General features: G+C 39.6%; 1 protein-coding gene across 6 annotated transcripts in view; it reads right to left on the reverse strand.

Annotated features, from left to right (window-relative positions):
- The window catches only part of bahcc1b (BAH domain and coiled-coil containing 1b), a 101,467-nt gene that overhangs the window by 38,296 nt on the left and 39,853 nt on the right, over nt 1–23,318 (reverse strand). For 5 of the 6 annotated variants that reach the window (XM_082152305.1, XM_082152306.1, XM_082152308.1 and 2 more), the window contains exon 3: nt 8,243–8,419. In XM_082152305.1, the coding sequence (XP_082008431.1) occupies nt 8,243–8,419 (177 nt within the window). Of the gene's footprint in view, nt 1–8,242; nt 8,420–9,354; nt 10,229–23,318 lie in introns of those variants that run through there. The other variant, XM_082152309.1, reaches the window with a different exon arrangement.

Here is a 23,318-nt window from a genome sequence, read left to right on the forward strand (position 1 = left end):
TGTGTGTGTGTGTGTGTGTGTGTGTGTGTGTGTGTGTGTGTGTGTGTGTGTGTGTGTGTGTGTGTGTGTGTGTGATTTTGTCTGTTAGTGAAATGGTACTTGTTTGAGCGGAGAGTATCCCGGTGTCTTTTTGAGTGTGTGTTCCTCTGTGAATATTTGCTTGAGACACCCTGTCCTTGCACACTGTTTAATTGGATGCAGTTAAAAGTTTAACGGTCCGGGGCCAAAGTAAACAACAGTCCATAATGCTCATCCTCAGCATTCCACAGAGCCATTGTCCCATAGCCTACAAAACACACACACACTGTCGTGACCCCATCAGTCCTGACACAATAGGAAACTCTGGAAAAAGACGATGGATGTGCACGATTTATTGGTGCCATATCAATCCTCAGCCGATATTAGAGAGTTTTTATCAGCAACATTGACCAACTGTTTCGTGATTGGTAGAACTGATGAACACACACCTCAAGAACCTTTGTTAAGACTTTCACTATAGTAACAGACATTTGGGGCATGAATTAAACCTTTGTGTAACACATATATCAATCACGAGCAAGAGGGTGAAAGTGAGAAAGAGATGTGAACGAGGGAGTGTGAGTGTGATAGAGACAGAGCATATCATTTCAAGAGGCAGATTATGAGGGAGACAGACCGTAAGTGACTGTGTAGGTACATGTGTGAGTGTGTCTGGAAGAGAGAAAGAGCGATTGAGAGACAAAGGAGCAGGGAAGGAGATCTCCCCCTCTCCTGCCTCTCCTACTAATTGACACCAGTGGAGCGTCCTGCTGACAGTGACATCACAGGGGAGTCCAGATGTGTAATATCGGGCCTTCTGGCTGCACCTGTTTCCTACAGCCACTGAATTTCAATGTTATCGACACACACTTACGCGGAGCGCACACATACACACACTCCTGCAGCATGCGTAGATACATGCAGGAGAGACGCACACATTACCGTGAACATGCACAAAGACGAGGGACAGGGAAATAGAAATTGAAACACCACAGTCATTTGTAAACGTGTGTATGTCCTTGAGCACGTATACTGTGTACACATGTATACACTAACGTGTATGTGTACACTACAGTTTTTTTTAATATTATTAAAAAGTATCTTATGCTCACCAAGACTGCATTTAATTGAACATAAATACAGTAAAAACAATGATACTAAAATAACTATATCTGTTTTCATTTATTTTAAAATGTAATTTTTTCCTGTGATGGCAAAGCTGAATTTTCAGCATTGTTTCTCCAGTCTGCAGTGTCACATGATCTTTAAGAAATCTTTCCTTCTAATATGCTGCTTAACTTAAATCTTAACAATGTTGAAAACAGTTGTGCGGCTTAATTTTTATGGAAACCATGATCGTTTTTTCAGGATTCTTTGATGAATAGAAAGTTCAAAAGAACAGCATCTATTTGACATATAATTTTTTTTTGAAACAATGAAGTCGTCTTTAATGTCACTTTTGATCAATTTAATACATGTTTGCTGAATAAAAGTAATAATTTCTTCTTTTTTTTTTTTTTTTTACTTTTGAACGGTAGTGTGCAGTCTCAAAAAGGAGACAAAAAGGAGATAAAAAGGAAAAGGGAACTGAACAGACCAGACCACCACAGTTGATGCCAGACCAGAGGAGAGAAGAGAAGAGAAGAGAAGAGAGGAGAAGTGGAGGCAACAATCACCCCAATCCCTCCGTTCCACAATTAATTTAAATGCCAACAATTAGAGCAGAGCAGCACGGCAGTCTGAAAGCAATCACACTCTAATGATGAGCAATAAATGCAGTCCAGCAAAGACCATTATAGGCTAGAGTGACGAGACACACACACACACACACACACACACACACACACACACACACACACACACACACACACACACACACACACACACACACACACACACACACACACACACACACACACACACACATAACTAATCAAACACACTTATTGTAAACTACAGCTCCCCAGTCTGAATGAAAACTGTATTCATCTAAATGAAGAATGATGGAGCCACAGGAGCTCAGTGTGCCAGATCAAACTGAGATTGGGCTCAGAAGCCAAGACACTGTTTTTGTTCTGTAAGACTGAGAAGCAGTGAAAAGTACAGGTGGGGAGTGTTGGACAGTGTCCCAAACAAAGTCAAAGAGGATCTGTGGTTGGTTGCGTGTGTGTGTGTGTGTGTGTGTGTGTGTGTGTGTGTGTGTGTGTGTGTGTGTGTGTGTGTGTGTGTGTGTGTGTGTGTGTGTGTGCTACACAGAACTACCTATTCAATCATATGCACACAGACATTAACCCTGGTGAGCTGAGCGCCAATGTTTATTTTATGGAGGTAATTTTCTCTTTAGTCTATGAGAAATTATAAACAAATTATTAACAGTCACTCCATACCTCCATCTTTCTCTGTAAAATACTTCCAATTTCAACTTCTAATTACTAATTTCAATTTCAACATATTTTATTGCTAGGACTGTTTAATATAAATAACTAAATCAGTAACAAAAAAAAAGTACCAGTAATAAACCGAGAAAATTAAATTAAATTAACTAGTCAATCTGTTCCAATCATTAAGAAGTGCTGTGAGTGTAACTCAATACCAGCTCCACCGGCACCCACGACACAATCATATACCTTTACATGCAGGGCACAATAAAGTGCTTCAGATTACAGCCTCTCAAGTGCATGACAAACTCAACATCCATGTACAGTACAAAACTGTATGTCATGCAACCTACAGGAAGAGAACAATAGTCACACAGAGACACGTACAGCCCTGTAATCGTATATATGTGAACAAAGATTCCTGAAAAAAAAAAAAAGAAAGAAGAGTAAGAGACTGTGTGAGAGAGATGCGTACCTCTGTTACTGTTCATTATTAAAATTAAATTATTAAAAAAACGATATTTAACATTCGTCGTCTTGATTATTTATTCCTTTAAGTTACATAACTTAATTCATAATTGTTCATTAAAAGTAAATTGGGTAACACTTTACTAAAGCCTTTTTTAATGTATTAATTATGCATTGTAATGCACCTTATAATGAATTGTATGGTCTCATGAATAATTGTAACCACAGTCATATTACACCTTCATAAAGTTTAATGCATTAAAACACGACAAACAACCAAATTCCAGATGTACAGTAACAAGGAATCTGTGTGAATAGTATAATGCATTTTAACTTTGGTGACAATTATTTATGAAAAGATATAATGCATAATAACGAACGTTAAGAATACCTTTATTATGCATTATACATAAAGGCTTTAAGTGTTACCATAAATTATTGTTAATTTTTCTCTAAAATGTATTTACCTTTACTTGTCTAAATACTACAAAACAAATAAATATTGCTATATTTTATTTTTGCTATACACATTTTGTTATGCCATTAAAAATTCATCATTTAAACTGATATAGAGAGAAAGCAGTACAATATAAAAAAAACAAACAGGGCTGACGCACTTCTGATCTTCTATCGCACTAATTGAAGCAAAGCGGCAGAACGAAGCCGGCAGACGGAGGGAGGAGAGAGCAGAACAGAGAGGGGAAGAGGAGGACGAGGGGAGGGGATCTTGTCAGCTCTGTTAATTGCGAGATGTGCTGAATCAACGGCTGCAGAATGTGGCCACTGTGGCTGGCTGCAAGAAAGAAGACGCAATAAGCCACAAAAGGCCAATTCGCATCAAAATCTGTGGTAAAACCACTGTAACGAACACCCTCAGGTGGCTTATTGCTTTAATAAACGGCAAAAACAGCAATACAATAAAAGACTATTATGTTCAATAAATTGTATGATTTATTTTTATATAATCGTAATTGAAATAAACAATTCTTTCCAGCAAGTAATATAGTTCATTCGCCTAAGGGATCACATCCTGAAGTGCATTTGATGATTTTTAACTTGATTAGGCATTTAAAAAATGTAGGGCTCATTGTTTTCTCTATCAAAGAATTACTACCAACATGTTTTTGTATTATATTTTAATATGTAATTTATTCCTATAATGGCAAAGCTGAAATTTCTACAGCCATTAACATTAATCCTTCAGAAATCATTCTAATATGCTGATTTGCTGCTCGAAAATAATGTAGTATTTTATTAATGTTGAAAACAGTTGTGCTGCTTAATATTTTCGTGGAAGCTGTGATACTTTTTTTTAGACTAATGCATCTATATTTTGAGTTAGGAAGGTTTTATGTAAAAAGAAAGTAGATAAATAACAAAAAGAGAGAAGCAGGTGAAAAAGATAATGAAAGATGATGGTCTATCGATAATCAATAGTAAGAGAAGGTGTTAGAACCTCAAAGCAACAAATGATGGGGGAAAAAAAAGTTTTAAAAGGGAAGAGCAATGGATGAAGGTGAAAAATAGAGAGGAACGAAAAAAAAAAAAAAACATTAATGTAGAGGAAGAGTGGTTCAGTACATCAGGGAGAAAAAACTCAGGTATTGAATGAGTGAGAGATAAAAGAAAGATGGACAATGAGACGGCGAGAAAGAGAATACGCGTATGAAAAAGAGAGAGAGAGTCTCGGGTGGCAGATCTGTGCGTTGGCTGGGCGCCAGACACTGGAGTTCGGCCAGCTGGCAACATGCCGATTGGGGCTTCCTGGATTCAGTCCTTAAAAACAATCATTTGGACAGACTCTGTGTGTGTGTGTGTGTGTGTGTGTGTGTGTGGGATAACATATATTTGAGTGGGTGTACATGAGCTACTGTAACCAATTATTTTCCTCTTACTCTCTCATTTATTATGAAATATACAAACTGTCTCCATGTCTTTTCCCAGGCTAAACACACTCCACACACACACACACACACACACACACACACATTCACAGTCACTGCATGCAATGTGCCAAGCCAAGCCTGGCTTCCTCCACCAGCTGGGACTTCAAAGGTGATCCCCTCTCTGTTGCTTTGAGCCAACTCCCTTGCTCTCCTTTTCTCTTTCTCTCTCTCACACAAACGTAGCGCGCAGACCTACCTAACACCCTCACGCACACTCAAAGTACAAACTCTCCGAATCTTTTGCTGTTCCGACTTCACTTCTACCTGCTCCGGGCGTTTTATTAACACCCAGCGAAGCACTCAGCTGTGCGGTTAATGCCTCACACAACACTTGTTTAGAGGATTTAGAGGGCACATATGTGTGTGAGAGTGTGTGTGCGAAAGAAAGAGGGACAGAATAAACGAAAGCATCCTCTGGTCAGGCACAATCGCAACCTGATGTTCCTCAGAGGGTTCACACAGATGGGAAAACAGGTGTCCAGGTTGCTTTTAACTTGATCGTAAGGGAACGCACAGAGAGTCACTTTATTTCTAAGGGAAAACACTAATGGATAAATGGATAAAATCTTAATTCCCTCTGAAAAACATGCTTAGAATTAAAGGGAACGTGTCATTTTATACTGTTTGATTTTCTTTCTTCCATGGAACTCAAAATTAGATTAAAAAATATATATATTTTGCACACTATTTTCAATATAATAAAATTCTTTTGAAATCATACGATAGTGTGTGTGTAAATAAAACCAAAATTTAAGTTGTAGTTCACTGAAAATCTTGACTTCCGCCTTTGAGAGTTCATGACATTATTTTAAATCAGATCTTTTCATTGATTCATCTAGTTTCACAAAACCATGATTCATGAACATATTCATACTGGTTTTGAGAAACTGGATAAAACGATTCAGTGAAAATTTCCAAATCAAAAGAACGAATTAGTGAAACTGGATTCGGTTCTCAAATTCAACTCACCGACTCTGCCACTTCAAATTGGCATGAAATAAAAATGAACCCTATTTTCTAAATGCATATTATTGATCTAATTGTGATTCATCTATGCATGTTATTTGCTTTTTTCACCAATTCACTGATGGACATTTTTCCTTTTTCCGATACATTGAATCATTTTTCGATCTCGTTGTGTTCTGTCTTACGGATTGAATTTCCACAGCATGAAGGTAAGATCTTACGGATTTATGAATGAACCACTCGTTTTAAAAACGTCCTGGTCTATTAACATTCATTATGACATTTACTTTAAACATTATAATGCTCATGATAACTTTTGTTACTTCAACAGCTAAATACTCTTCAACAGCGATGCCATAGAAATATACAGAGCTGCCGCAAAAACGGAAGATCAAACACAAAATTCAAAAGATGTGTTCCATGGGAATATTTGGAGTGTAACTCAATATCTTGTGTTTTCTGTTTGAAAAACACACACACCTCTGGCTGATCTGTCTGCCATGGGGCGGTTGGGCGTTTAGGTATCTGGTTATCAGTTAGGTTGAGCCAGCATGTCTCACTGTTGGCTTATTTCTATGATATGACTACAAACACACGTTCTCTCAGACACTAATTTACACAAACACACTGACACACACCTGACCGGGAGAGATAAAGGAGGCACTGAAAAGTGTTGCCTGACCACAAACTGTTCATAGCCAAAAGAGGAGCCGAGGGGCCAAAAGGCAGAGAGGACACACACACACACACACACACACCAACACACACACACACACGCGCTCAACAGGGTCCGGAAGCCAGCACCTCCCTGTGGTGATGCTTCTAACCATCGGCATCTCTCAGTTAAAACCGCATTCACGTATCCACACAAATCCACACACAGATGTGTGTGAGTGTCGGTTGTCTGAGCAGGAAGTAGACCGTTGCAGTTGGGTTTAACCGTAAGGGTCACGAGACCTCTGGGCCTGGATGAGGAAACCCCACATAAACCCCCAAAACAGCGAGCCTCTAATGTTGAGCCTCACATTGCAACGTCTCTTGGCAGTCTGGTGTCCACGCGGCCGTTGTGACCAGCTCAACTTCATCATGAAATCCCATTACAATGATGCTCAAAATGCATTTCCTCGCCTTTTTTTGTGTGTGTTGCTTTTAAGGTAATTTACTAAATTGCCGACAGACATTACAGCACCATCCTCATAAAGTTAATGAATATTAATTAACAATTTCCTGGACCGCACAGGAGATCCCGCTGCATCCAATCAACTAACGCTTTTCTCTCCTGTCCTCCCCCTTTCACCCCCCTGGCCTAATGGGTCAGGTGGGGCGTCACATCATCGGTAGCTGGACCGTCTCCAGGGGAACGGGGCTGGGGTAATTGCATGGCTCGTTTTGATGACATGCTTTTTATGCAAATGAGGTAGGGAGTGCAGGGACACGGCTGGGGGGGAAACGAAACCATCCAATCAGTTGCTTCAAGGGGCTAAGCACAATTAAAGACTGATTCAGATAATGAGCTCTTATCATCACGATGGGGCCGTTTGTATCATTATAGACACATTCTGTTATTAATATTATTGCTATTAGTTTTATTATTATTATTTTAATGGTGATAATCAGAAGCATCATCATTATATTTATGATTATTGTTGTAGGTTATTGATGGTTTATATAAAGCTCTCTGCGCAGAAGAATATGCTCTAAGTCGGCTACGGCGCCACGTTTTTTCCTCTCCCTCTAACTCTCTCATTCTGTCTCGCACGCGCAGATTTGTTCAGTCATTCAGTTACAGTAGCGCTGGGTGCCAGCAGTAACACCACTGTGTTCGCTGCCAACCACAATTACTGTTCCATTCTGCCAGCTGCCAAGAGCTCCGCAGATACAGAGCAGTTAACCCGCACTGATACACACACACACATACACTTACACGCGGTTGTACACGAATCTGTGAAAATACCAATAGCAATTGCTCAGCTGTGCATACCATTTAAAAAGAACAGGCATGTGCAACACAAAAACACACTACACTCAGACACACACTAAAGGCATACACATTTATTTAAAGATCTATAAATGTTTAAAAGAACTTATTGCACATTATGGACAGGACAGTCTAAATTAAAACATAAGCACACGGAGTGCACATAAGGGGAAAATATAATTACGCTTGTATATAAAAATCTGAAATTAAGAAAGGAGTACACTAATATAGCACAGCGAGCGCACTGAATCTTATGTGAGCGTTTGTCCGTGTTAGGTATTGATCGATATAGAAAGCATGCTGGGTATTTATACAAGACCAGTATAGAAGAATAGGACAGTATAGATAAATAAAAGGTCTAAGAACAATATATAGAATTTTATATAGACAGACTGACAAAACTATAAGACAGAATGACAGACAGACAGACAGACAGACAGACAGACAGATAGACAGATAGACAGATAGACAGATAGATAGATGATCACCTTCATGTGAGTGGGGGAACCAGATCTGTGACGGGGCCGTGGAGTGAGGTCCAGAGCGATAGGGTGGAGAAGAGGGGGATGATGGGGGTCCGGTGGGATGAGAGGGAGGAGATCCCAGACTGCTGGCCAGAAATGTTCCCATGAAGGAGGCAGGGGAGTTCCCTATCAGTCCACTGCCTGCAGGACAAAATAAAAAAATGGTTAAAAATCAGACAAAACCACGGAATTACCAAATTATTGAATTACTGAAAATTATGAAGTGGACCTTCACAATTACAGAGCAGCCGTTACAAAGAGAAAATACAAGAAGATTATTTTCTGCCTAAAATAATCATTGTAACCAAATTAGACAATTACAGTGCAATTGTGGGGAGAACTATGACTAAAAAGGAAAAAGAGAGAGAGAGTTTTGTAGCATAAGCGTGTAGTCTGTTCTAAGACACTGTGCCCATAATGAAGTCCCTGTGATCACTCTGCTGTAGCTTCTCTCTCTCACACACACACACACTTTGCGACAAGACTTACAAAGGAGAATGATAAACAGGCCGTAATACACTCTCATCCAAATAATCATTACCACAGCACACCCAAAGTTGGGTGTCTGTCTGTCCAGCCAGCAAGGACAAAATAATGCTAAATGCAAAGAATAAACTGCAACAAACCACAGTTAGCACAGAAAACAACAGACTTTTAAAATTTACTTGATATCCAAATATAAATTCTGGGTCCTGAAGCAAAACCATGTTGAGAACCACTGACCTAAATCACCCAAAAAACACAGATGCACAAAAAAAGAGCGTAAAAAGATGGTGTGGAATGATAATAAGGAATCGATTAGCATCAAAGTGATTTAACTGTATTCTTCCCTGAAGGAAAATGCGCAAGACTTTATACATTCAAGCCAACAAGGGTTAAATCAAATCACAGTACATACGAACCACACGGAGAAGTCATTACATTTCCAACACATCATCTATATTTTGTTTTTCTCAACACAGAAAGAAACAAAGCGAATTTGCAACACTCCAATAAGTTTGATTAACCTATATGCTACAGAGGCACGGCTTTAATAAACTTCAGACATGATATAATTTAAAGATAAGGCAGCTCACCGGAGATGATTCGCTCGTGGTGCGATACAGCATATAGAATCATCAAACCAGCTTATTAAACATGGAACTCAATAGAACGAATTGCGCTTAAGACGATGTCTGCACAACATTTACAAGATTAACAACAGAGAATTCTGTGCAGACGAAAAAACACCACGCATGAACACACTGTTGTTAGTTTCAGTGTATACCGCTGTGGTTTCCTGTGTGTCTTCCCTTGACAAAGACCCTGCCCTTGTGTCCTCTAAAACAACCAACACCACCAATTAAACAGCGAGGTGAAGGCGAGTGCGGTTTCATTTCCTAAACTGATAAAAGTTAATTAACGTGGGTGAGGGGGATGAGGTTAAGGAAGACGTTTATGGGTGTGAAATTACTAAATGAGTGCTCTCACAAGATAAACAGAGCACCAGGCCACAGCTCAAGCCCTAGGCAAAAAATGACAGCAAGCAGGGAAAAAAAAAATAGTCAAGAAAGCAGGAAAAGACCAGCGGAATTACAGGTCTGGAAAGATGTTAGGCCGCTGGAGCCGGGGTGGATGCTGGGATCACAGCCGTCAAGACAGTTTGTCTCCGCTCACCCACTCACTCGCCTCGGGATGAAAGTAGCCTTTTTGAGCTGGTCTAGGAACAGTTTCCCGCTACATGAAATGGTAATATCTAAGCTGCAGAATTCCCACCACACATTATAGCCGTCTTCTACCAAATGTCCCTACCCACTTCCCATGGGTTCCATTCCCCAAATGAAAGGACTGTGCAGTATTCACCAATGCATTATGGGTGTGGTCTCCACAATTCTGGCAAAATCCACCACTTTCAAATGTACAAGGTCTTTTCCAGTTAGTTAGTTAGGTCAACAGTTAGGACACAATATAAGACTTTGAGAAAGTAAATATTATATATATATATATGCATTAAATGTAATCAACATTTCCTAATGTCACATTTATTAATTATAGTCAATTAGGCATCTAATTTTACAGAAATTTAGATACAAATTATGTAGTTGACGAGAAAATTAAATACTTAATTTATATATGAATTAAAACTAGATTTTATTTAAAAAAGATAAAAAAACGAAATATCGTGCATTTTCACCTTATATTTTGATAAACTGTATATTTTAATTAAAATGGATGCACATTTTTCACCTCGACGAAATAAAAAAACTTTAAAAATACATTTGACAATTTTTTTTGATGAGATTATGAGCTTATAAACACAAAAAGTGTATTTGACAAGAAGATTTTACTAAATATTTAAACATTTGATTTTTTTGTATATATATATATATATATATATATATATATATATATAAATCAAATGTTTATTATATATATATATATATATAGCTTTTTCAACCAATATTTTTGTGATTTTCATATTTTAATTAAAATCTACATTTCTTTAATGAACATTGTCTGTAATTTTGTTGACAAGATTAACATTTTTATATTAAACTAGATTGTCAAAAAAATCTTGCATTTTTTTAACCTCATATTTTCAGAAACTACTTCTGATTAAAACCGATGCACATTGTTTATCTCAGCTAAATAAAATAAAAAATCATTGATGAGATTAACACTGAATTTTTAGGGAAAACACTGGAAAAACACAGCAGTTGCTCATTCAGCCCTGAAATCCTAGAGACATGGAGAAGCTAAATATTCGATCTATGATAAATTCAAACTGAACGAATGAAAGCAGGGAGAAAGGGAAACCTGATCCACCCTTATGTGGACCTAAATACTCCTACATGATTCAACCATCTTGTCGCCATTGGTATCCTGGTAGCCTCAACCTCAGACAGCACAACCACAGACTGCCGACACTGGCCGTCTGATGAATAGTCTGAACAGAAAACTGGAAAGCACATCTGAAGCTCACAGCAACAGCCATGCAAGTTCATTGCACACACAGGTCCAGCATGGAGAGTAACAAAACAGTGTTTACAAGGCACCAGGTTAATATTATGAGAGCTTGAGAGGAAGAACTAATCACTGGATTTAATCTAAATAGCAGATAGAGACAAAAGCAAACTGAATGTAGCTTTCGATGGGCGTTTTTGGCCAAAATATGCAGTAAAGTGGACCAGACTTTATGCCACAAGTCTGATTTGCACTACACCCGCCGTACCCAACCATCTGAACAGCACATAAAGCCCTCACTCCTCCTCTCCTCTACGCCCTCCGCCAACTTCCCTTTAATAAAATGTTTCCTCTTGTTTGCTTTGCTTTATTGACTTTTTTCTCTTTTTTCCCCCTCCGTCTCGAGGACGTCGTGGGCTGAGCGTCAGCTGCAAACGCTGAAATTATTGCTTTCGCCCATCCTACTAACTTCCCCCCTACTTCCACCACTTCTAATAAACCAAACTGCAGAAATGAAATGCTGTTGATACATGAACAGAGGGATTGGAGGAAAGGAAAGGATGGCGGGAGGTCTAAAAAGAAATGTGGCTGCCAAAAAAAGCCCAAACAGCGTGTGTGGGGAGGCACGCTGAACCTGGGGAAGCCCAGTCACTGTGAAAAAACAACAGCGACAGAGTCATTACGGCAGGAATACAGTGAGCTATAAAGGATGATGCTGTCTTGTCAGGCGGATCCCCAAAGGGAATGTGTGTTTATTTATGTCCGTGGTGCGAAACTCGGCTGAACGAGAGAGAGTGACTCTTGTGCGAGCGCTTAAGGAAATCGGGTCATGTGCATACTAATCGCCTGATTCCAGGCTCAGAGCAACATTAATCCAATTAAGGAATTAAAAGGAAGAATCCTGAAGAGTGGGAGTCCCGAGTGTGTCTGCCACACACAAATACACACTCACGTAACTGCCAATTGCACAAGTGCATGTTCAGCCTTGTCATCAAATGAGAGTCCCCCAGCGCTGCCCTTTAGTGGAACAAGACATGTGTGTGAGACAGACAGAGAGAGAGAGAGAGAGAGAGAGAGAGAGAGAGAGAGAGAGAGAGGGAAAAAAGTCAAGTCAAAGGTTTGGATTATGTGTTACTTGTTTAAGTCAGAGATCCAAATGAAGTGCAATCCATCGGCATACACAACAGCTCCAGGTTCTAATGGGTCTGTGTGTGTACATTACAACAGCTGTCTCTCTCTCTCTATGTCTCTCTTCACAGGAGGATGTTTATGTCTACTGGTGCTGAGTACTCAGTTCAACAGACAGAGATAACACAAGTGCTGCTCTAACTATGGTGGAGAAGAGAATAGAGGACGAAGAGTAACAGAAACAAACTCAACGTATTTTACATGTCCCCAAACCATATAAATTTGCCAAATTATATATTGTTAAATGCATACATACATATATACACACATGCACACATACATACATAATATATAGCTTAGGTATGAGATAAAAAAATATACATAAAATAAAATAATATTTGATTAAGTTTTGTCATTTATAAAAATTGTAATTTAAAGAAATGTTTATATTTACCTGAAATAAATAAATAAATAAATACATACTATAGTTTAGGCAATGTATAAAAAAAGTATTATTTTGCTATAATAAATAAACAAACAAATAAATTACATAGTTTAGGCAAATTGTATTTATTTGTAAAAATATAATAAATAAAAATATAAATGTGTGAGTGCGTGTGTGTGTGTGTGTGTGTGTGTGTGTGTGTGCACATACGTACATACATACATACATGCATTCATACATAACAATTTACGTTTTAGGTAGTTAAAATAAAATATGTATATGTATGAATTTATTTTAGTTATTGCCAATAGATTATTTCCCCCAATAAACAGAAAGAAAAAAATTGGAATACCTGTTTCTGATTGGTCAATCTGCGATCAAATAGTTTATATAAAGCCTGCTAAATTGATAACACTCAATTTCCAGCACAACTGTGCCAGTTTCATGTCTCTTGTATCATTCTGCGTTCTCTCTCTCCTCTCATAATAAAACAATTTCCCTCATTCTCATCAATATTGTATGTCCAGTATTTACTTGGTAAGTAGTTGTGCAATAAGAGGGATAATATTTGGGCAGACAGTTAATATTGCAAAATAAACCCTGATAGGGTGAACAGGACCCCGGCGCATATGGAACATGAATCCTGTGCTAAATTTAAGAACAACAGATATCCCTGCAGAGATAACTAGGTAAACGTGTAAACATGAGTGACCGAGCTGTAAGCAAGCTCCGCAAAATCACAAACACAAAAGTCCAACTGTAAATATCACACACACACACAAACACACACACATCTTGTAGCTCCATTAGTGTGAGAGCTGGAACATGTCTTATATGGCAGAGCTAGTGGAGGAGGGGCATAAGAGACTTCATATTAAGGGTTTTGTCAGGGGAGTGGTTACCGCATATGTGTGTGTGAAGTGAGGGAGTGTTTACACAGCTGGGTTCCACGCTCTCACACAACCCCACATCTCACTGTCCCCCAAAACATGTGCCACTCCAGAAAACCCCCAATATTTTCTCTCTTCACAGTCATAATAAATAGCCTTTGGGAGGGAGGAAGGGTAGGGTCTGCAGAAACAGCACACTTCACTCATTGCCTGTTTGCTTTGCGTCTCTAAGCCGTGACTCAGTCAGTTTGGGATTGTGCCGTACGAGAGGATATTTTTGAAGTCGTTTGGTTTTGGCCCGATCGCTTGTGCGAATGAGTCTAAACTGACATGAGAGTATTTAGGGTAATCCACATGTAAAATTAGCATTAGTCATTAATCATTTCTCTTCCTAAACACAGAAATGGCAGTAACAGGAAGGATTTAAATGAACATGGCACTGCATGTGTAACCCTGCTCCCGCTGGAAGCCTATCCCCCAGGTTGCACTCTAAAATTACATTTGTACAAATGCTGCTAGAAGAAATAGAGCTATGATAGTTTTGCGTATTGAACAGAAATTTAAGACATTGACTGATAATCTTCCCCTCCAGTGAGTTGTTAACTGCTGCAACCGGATCACTGGGTCACTGAATCCCGGACGAGCCCCCGTATGTCACACCTGGCTCAAAGATGCGACATTTAGGGAAGACAATGTGGTGAAATGAACTAAAAAAAAGAATTTATTACATCAAAAATAAACAAAATAACAATCATAATAGGACAAATCCATGGATGCGAAACAAAACAACATTGTCAAAACTGGTCTGGCAAACTGCCCAAGCAGCATCTTATAGCGGTGGTGACTAACAACTGCACGTTTAAATAAGGTGCCATCAAGGTGTGCTCAAGTCACGCCCCAGTCACCAATCAAACCTACAAAAACAAAAGAAGAAAATAACCAGAACCACAACAACATGGTCATAACAGTAAGTTTAACTCAAGATCCAGATCAGTCCAATTGATTCAACTGGATCAAATGATTAATTCAAAACTTCTCTCATAAACATGTCAAGGAAAGCTGAGGCAGGTGTAAAGGTTTCAGTGACTAAAAACGTACATTTCAGTAAGTTTCTCACACGTGATTTTTGTCATTTCAAATGTTTATACTGAATATTGTAGATTCTTTAACTTTGGTCAAGAAAAGGGTTGTGGGGAAAAACAGAATAAAATAGGACAAAATTAATACAATAAAACAATATCTGTGATGAACAAATTTACGTAATCTCCTCAGGGATAACTATTTCATCCAAACAGGGCTTTAGAGAGATCTGATCCACTAAATCATATCACAACTCCATATTGTACTCTAAGACAGGAAGCAAGAATCAAGGTCAGCTTACACCTACGATGGTTGCTGCACATTTCTACTTTTTTTCTTCAAATCTTAGAGTGAACACTGAAACAGGCAGGAAATAAAAAAAAAGTGGACAGATTAACAACTACAGCTCAAACTGTGAAGAACATGCTACATTTTTTCCAAGAACCCCTAGAGATTGGCTGCTGTTGAGGAATTTCCTCCCTGGTGATGTCATTTGTGAATGTTGTGCCAAAAAAGGCAGATTTTCATTTAAAATTTTTAATTTAATTCGTCATTGTTGTCTGCATAAACGTTTTTTGTTGTTGTTGTTGTTGTTGTTGTTTTAATTTTCACTGTTATGATATGCCATCCGTGGTATTCCCTGGTCATGAATTGAATTGTAAATCAGAGGAAGCATCTTCCCCTGGGAATCGGGAAGAGGCCATATGAGTGGGTGTGTGGTCTTGTAAGTGTGTGAGTGTGTAACTCTGCATCTGTGTATTTTAAAAAAGGAGGTCAGACTGGAAGTGAGTTAATTCCCAAAGGATTGGGACACGCCACACCCCAGAACTGCCACAAACTTTTGGCAGCAAGGAGTTGAAGTAATCACAATGGTGTGTGTGTCTGTGTGTCACGTGTGAGTCGTCCTATGGCAGGATCATTAAACACAGCTTCTCAGGATGAGGTACGTCAAACCACACTAAAAAACTCGCACAGAGGCATGAAATAATATGTCGCAGAGGAGGAAAGGCGATTTGAGAAAAAGACAAATAGGAGGAGGGGGAATTTTAAACCGGCAACAATGAAAGAAAAGAGTAGACAGAAAGCGCACTGCACACGGCAGAAAACCAAAGACCCAAAGATCTATCGCCGAAGCCCGACAGCCAGGTCTGCGGGTCGGAGTGTTTGTATAGGCACAGACAGCACAGCTGGCGGGAACAACGGAGCATCGTTTGCTGGACAGTAAAAGTGCATCGTGCATGTAAAGACACAGAGAACTGCACACCACCCAAAGAGAAAAAGAAAACAATGACGGATAGTCTAGAAGCAACACCATGAAGTGAATGAGTAATGCAAAAAATACATTTGTTTTTTTGTAAGATAAAGGTTTAGGCCTGAAACAAATGTGTCAAAATATGATTCATAATGGGTTTTTTAAAGACTTATTTTTGGTGTTATTCCCTTTATTATGATAGGATAGTATAGAGTAAACAGGAAGCAAAGTGGGAAAGAGAGGGGAACGGGACCGGGAAAGGTCCGCAAGCCTGGACTCGAACTCGTGTCCCCCAAAGTGCAATCACGCTACGTGTCGGAGCGCTGCCCACAAGGCTATCGGCTCCGATTACAAATCACAATGTAAAAACAACTAGGCTACATGTTGCATTCTCAGTATTGCCACATTAAGGGCACTATAACAAGCTCAGTACTTAAATATATAATTACACTCTAACAATGACACTTTAAAATAAAGTGTAACCCACAATTACTTGTTGCCAAAAGGGGGCAAGTTAGCGAGCATTGGCATACACTTTTTTCTTCTGTGATTAGTTTTCTGTCAGGCAGAGCAGATACTGTCATGGCAGAACAACAATCTGAAGAAAATCTTGCAAAGCAACTTATTTAAAAGTTAAAAAATAACAACATTTATAGTTGATTTTATTGATTTTGTTGATTTTATTTATAGTTAATTTATACCTGAATAATAACATCCAGTTTAATGCCACATTTGAATTTAACCACCATTTGTCACCATTAATCACCATCTTTAGCAATGTCTCAAAATGCAATGCATTCTCAGAGTTGCCACAAGAGGCACTATTGCAATAAGCATAAACAGTCTTCTATGGTAAGTTTTTCTTTCAGGTCAACTACTAGCATGGCGGAGCAACTGTTTGAAGACAATTGTGCTGAGCAAGTTACTTAAATACATAGTTCAGGCATGCAACTCTAACCGAAAGCTGATTGGTTCTTTCAATGCCGTAGCACCAGCCAATCAGTCAGAAGTACTTACAAATCAATGTAAGCATATATATCGCACCCTAGCCTGCGATCGGCACGTTGCGCGATTATGAAAGCTTCTGTTATCCCTCATCCTCCCCAGCCCCACCTGTAGAGATCTGCTACAGGGGCTTTACATTTCTTGAAGAAGCCTTTCCTTTGTTTGTTATTTTTGACTAAGCTGAACAAATTATTCTATTTGCTCAGTGGCAGCAGCAACAGCGTAGCAGATCTCGTCAAGCCTAAGTATATTCCATGCCCCATGCCAATAAATGCCGGTTGAAATAATCCACTCCGAGAGTTGTCATGACTGAAAGTTAGTTCAACTGTAAACATGTTTATAGCACGCTACCTGAAAAATAACCCATCCAGTTTTATGGCACAGACATTTGAAGGTAACTCTATCGCCCTTGAGTAGTGGCCTAAGATTATTTTCAAAGAGATGGTTATGGTGTTTGGCAAGAACAGTTTAGTCCTGGCAAGAATCTCATGATCTGATTTTCTGAAAACCACAAGGACAAAACATTAATAAGCCAGCATGGCCACAAAACACTGGTGAAATTGAATGGCTGTCTTTCTGTTTTTTAAAAATTAGTAGGTGCTATTCATCAGCTCCAGATGTTGGATTGGGACTACGTATAATTTTGGTTTGGAAAACTGGGAGGACGTGTCCAACCACATTTTCAAATATGACAAATAGCTGTTACGTCTCCATTGCGGATCAATTAAAAGCATTCCCACAAGCCAGCACTCACACGGGTATCATTTTAAATCAGCGACAGGTTTTCAGCCCCCTTATTAAGAACCCAGTTAATTCAAACACTAGCTGTCAATCAAAAATCACACCCAGACTATTGAAAGAGCATATCCTCAGAGAGTGTGAGTGTGTGTGTGTGTGCGTGTCAAACACAGAGATGAGAGTCAAACAGAGCAGACGAAACAATAGCGGTGATGAGCAGACGTACACACACTCCAGGACACAACACACACACAGCTCCCTGCTGGCACTGCCGCCCTTCCATTTCCATGTATGAATGTTTGAATCAACCCCCCTGGGTGCGAAAACACCCCTCTATGATCAGCAAGTCTCTAAAATCACTCTACCTTCAGAACAAAACCGAGAGCCAGCGAGAGGAGATAAACACAGCAGTACAAGGTCAAACATTAAAGCCATACACACAAATAAAATAAAAAAATCACACACATACACACAGTGTTTTACAAAGCAAACACGGCAGTCTGGGTCAACTCAGGGTTTGCAGATAGGACACCAGCTTCACACACATAGACAGACCATTGTCCAAAAATTAGTTTGCACAGACAGCAATAAACTCCTTTACTCCTAACTATGGTATGGCAGGAACACTGGGTCAGAGGGGGGCAAAGTCATCTTTTCTTCTCTCATGCTATTCATGCTAATCTACCCCTGCTGAAAAGACCAGCATATGTGGCATTTTGGATGCTACCGTGCTGATGTCTACACCAGGCTTCTAAACTGGTATGATGAGTCAGATTCCTCAGCCATCGGAGAAGTGGTTGAATATGGAGAGTCTGGTTTGAATATGACCTGAGCTGTTTCCCTGCTTCTCTCTATTGCACCTTCTCTGTCCCATCTATGGAAGCATGTTTCTGCCTCAGAGTAAAAAACAGAAAGGTATTTCTGAGATTTTTTAGGTATTTTCTAAGAGTTTAAAACATGAAATAAAGTCACTTTATGAGACAGGCTTTCACAATTCCTAGATATGAATTCACATTTAAGGTCAAAATCAGGAGATATAAAGTCACAAATTATTGTACAAAATAATGCAGCAAATGTGAGATTTAAGGTCACATAGAGAGATTTAAAGTTGCAATATGAATAACTTGATCGCAACATTAAGCGATATAAAGTCACACTTGCTTGGGACAAAAAAGTAATATCCAATAGTGAAATCTTTTCTAACTAGCATAAACCAGAAAATGAATGCCAGTAACATTTTCTGCTTCTTTCTCTCCTACTACTTTAGTACTCTTTACTATTTTTTCGCTCATTTTTTTTCTGACACATCAATCTCATCCTCAGTAGCCATGTTATCAACATGGATTTCCACCTGGCCAGATCACAGGTCTGCCTGCTCGTCACCCTCCCTCCACACCACCCTGGCCTTTAATGAGGAAAACCTGCCCTAATTCCCCCGGGATCAGCATCTTGCTGTCGCCATCACTTCATTGTTATCTTAGCAAACAGCAGCTATGTTGAATTGTCATTTTTCGTGCTCTCTACCTCATTAAATCTCTCTTCCTCCCTTTGCCGCTTCCTGCAGCTCCTCTTCTGCTAAAAATGCTGCGCTAGTGGCTAGCGCTCTACGCTCCAGCGCTTACGGTAAACTCACACACGCTCTCGCACCCTCTCAGACATATGGATGCTGTCAGCCTGCCTCGGCTAGGCTAATTACATGCAACAAGCAAAGCCACCATTTGTTCCAAACAGGGAACGATTCAATTGTCTGCTACGAGCATTTGTTTTCATGCTAATCGGCCTGTTGTCACAAGAGCACTTTGGCTCAGGGGCCAAATATCATTCCACGTCCCCCCGATCCACCCTCTGTTCTATCCTGAGTGTCGGCATGGGAAGAGAGGCAAGGACTTATCAGATGGAGCTCTCAGTATAAACTAATGACAGGACGCTGTCCAAAACCTGGGGCTCAGCAAGAGTCGCTTCCCAACTCGAGGGGCGAGAGCGGAGCAACCAAGAGAGTGGGCGGAATTAACATGGAGTCAAGCCCTTCTGCTCTCTGGATTGATCTGGCGTGCCGAGCTGGAGACAGAGGCCGAAGCTTAATAGATCTCGGCGGGCTACTGGACAGGCCAAACAGGTTCTGGACAGATGACTGAATGATGGTTTGTGTGTTTTCCAACCAGAAAAGATCTACTAACAACAGTCCTACAGCGCTCCCAGTACAGGATTCCTGATGTAAAGACCAGCAAGTGCCTCTCTCGTTCTCTTCCCAGCATTCTTTTATCTTGTTTTGATACGAGTTCTTCTTTTCCACTGGCACTGTATGGAGAAAATCATATTCCCTTTCCCACTGGGCTCATGCAGTTGCACTGATATGGAAAATTATTTCAGAGGCAGCCTTAACCATAAACGCTATTTTGTTTTCTTTTTTTTCTCTGCTTCTCTTTCTCTCACACACACCTCATTTTTTTCATCCCTCTCTTTCGAACTCTTTCTCTGTTTCTTTCATTCTTGGTAGGGAGGATATATTCCGAGGCCTCGAGAGCGCTCTCAGTGAGGGCGATTTGGCTGGTCTGTCCATTCCACAAAGAGCGAGAGGTGAGAAATCCATTTAGCATGTACAATACCCTTCACACACACCTGAATCACACCAGGTGCATGCTTTCAAATCGACCAGCTCGGCTAACACTCCTCCATTCAGTCCATTCATGGGGTGAAGTCAGACTCGCTGCGCCTCTCTTTTCTGGATTATGTTTTGTATCATCCACACTGCTGGTGGAGAATTTGACCCACTGTAAGCAGAGATTTGCCAGGTCAGAGCCGTCTCCCGTGGGCAGCGAGTTTCTGTGAGCTGAGTCTGGGGGAAGAAAGCCGCTCTATTTCATGGGTGGAAATTCACAAGGCATCCAGCAAGACTGGAAAACAGGCCCAGTGTGAGACTGATTCCTGTAATAGATGACTAATACATTGCTTATCCTCACGCCACTGTGTGTTTGTGCATGTTGGCGGTGTCTCTTTGGTTTTAGCTCGAGCATGTGCGTGCATTACAGTCTTCCCTCTGGTTTTCTGAGCATCCTACCATTCCGCTTTCTCCGGCACACTCCTGACAACAAGATGCCACGTGGCATGAGAAAGAAATATTACAAATGAAATCTCAGGTCTCTCTTAGAGTTTCCAAAGAGATCCCAACTTTGTCAAAATACCAAAGTCTTCAAAGTAGAAGTAGAAGACTTCAAAATATTCTACTCAAAAAAGACTACTTAAATATTTAATATATAAGTTTTCAAGACCATGTTATCTGAGTTATCAGTCTCAATGTAACAGAGGCCAGCTAGTAAGAGCTGTGCGAGTAAACCTCACTCCCCTGGCCTCAAGAGGCGCACTGGCGACTGACACTAGGGACTGCAGTTTTTAGCGTCCTTGTTAGTGCACTTTCCACCCATGCTGGATTGAATCCCGCTCGGAGTGAGTCAAATAGGGCCGGTTACATTTGGTGCCGTGACCCAGATAGGAGTGAGGTTTAGGGGGATGAGTGTGTAACAGAAGCCAGCTTGTAAGAGTTGTGTGAGTAAACCTCACTCCCCTGTCCTCAAGCAGCAAGAGATTGCAGTCTTTAGCGCCCTTAGTTAGTCCGCCCGCATCCCATCCCAGAGACGCCGATTCGAATCCTGCTCAGAGTGGGAAAAGTAGGGCCGGCTACTTCAACATGAATAGCTTTATTATAGTTTTGTTTCTATTAAAATAAATTCTTATGGAAGTTTAGGACAGTGCTTCTAAAACATGTCCTTGATGTCTCCCACATCTTACACACCTGATTCAACTCATCAGATTGCAAGACTTGAATTGGGTGTGTTCAATGAGTGAGACATAAAAAAAAATGCAGTGGTGGGGACAGGCTTGAGAAGCACTGGTTTAATAGAAAGAATTGAAAAGATTTGATTTAATGAAACATAAATGAGAACTTAAATTAAATCTCCTGAGCTATTAAAGAGCAACCTCAAAATTTAAAGAAACATATAAATACTAGGGTTGTGCTACATTTAGAATTTGATTTTGAATTTGGCAAATAAGAAATACTTTAGTATTGTAATTTAGTAAATTCCACTTCCTATCATTCAAATTCACATTCCAATTTAGCTTCCTGTGAGTCGTGGCCTATTAAATTAAAATTCCAACTATGAATTGAAATAAGGCCAATTTTTCAATTCTGAATTTTGTACAAGCTTTATACACACACATACATATGCCAGACAAAAAATAAAAATACACATGACATATGTATAGCCACATGAGCCCACTGATGTATCTGAAGAGTCCTGGGATCAGGTGGTTGGGTGGTCTGGCTGGGGAGGATGGGACTTTGGGCTGAGCTAGACTGTCAGCTGGGTGGGCTCCCAGCATGAAGCCTCAGGGGCCACTCAGCCAGTACACACACACACACACACACAGTATGTCCGGTGCACAGGACTTAATTCTCCCCAAGGAACAACACATTTTAAAAGCAAGGACACATACTGTCTGAACAGCAAGGGAGAGAAGGAAAACAAGTGTGATAGGGAGGGAAGAACAGAGAGGAAAGCTGCAGCAAATTAGAAAAAGTAAAAGTGTTTTTGGTGTTGGTAGGGTACAGTTGGAGAATGCTACTTATCCATCTATCTTTCACTGCCTTTCGTCCTAATTCCCAGATCCTGTCTTTTTCATTATCATTTCAATCTTTCATTTCATCCCTTCTTTCCCAGAAGCCCTTGCCCTTCCCATCAGGCTGATTCTTACGCACACAGCACATCATCATTGTTTTTAATCAATGTCCATCTTGATTATTTTCAATGTCTTCACCAGTTCTACCAAGAGCATTTGGTGTACGTGGTCTTAGAGCTCATTAGGCCCATGTGCATTCTGCAGACATTCTGTTGCATTTCTGCACTGTAGAATTTTGTGGGATGTTTTTAAATACTGCAAGAAAGCGTTAAATCTGAGCTGTTCTATTGTTTAGCCAAAAGCATAATTAAAGTAACCATTAATTTAAAAAAATGTGCTGAAATATATCTATATATATAAAATGCATTTCAATGCTGTGGAAATCTGTTGACATATGTATGGAGTTTTGTGGCCACCGATTACACATAGGGCATTGTTACGAAAATAAATGATACTAATACTTTAAATTAAGCTCCTTTATGTTAGCATTAGATAATGTGATAGCTAATAAAGAATAAGATTGAAAACAGCATTTATTAATCTTGCTTGATGATGATTTACATGATAAATTAATACCGGAACATTACTTTAAAAGTTGCATAAAGTAACATTAATTGCATTATTGTAAAATGCCTCCAAGATGTCTGGTTAAAGATTTTATACCCAAAGAAAATGAAACAAAAAACTCTGGCATTAGGAATCCACTGATATTAAAATTGATAATATAAGCTAATAATTATTTTCATGTTATGGCTGATAACTGGTAAATTTTAGATACAATCATTTTAAATAATTTAAGTGAATTTAGGCATCACGACATTATCATGTGCAGTATATAAAAAAAATCAATATTCATTTAGAAATTTGCCAATGTACAGATTA

Source organism: Leuciscus leuciscus (assembly GCF_965113295.1).
Source record: "Leuciscus leuciscus genome assembly, chromosome: 21".
Lineage (NCBI taxonomy): Eukaryota > Metazoa > Chordata > Actinopteri > Cypriniformes > Leuciscidae > Leuciscus > Leuciscus leuciscus.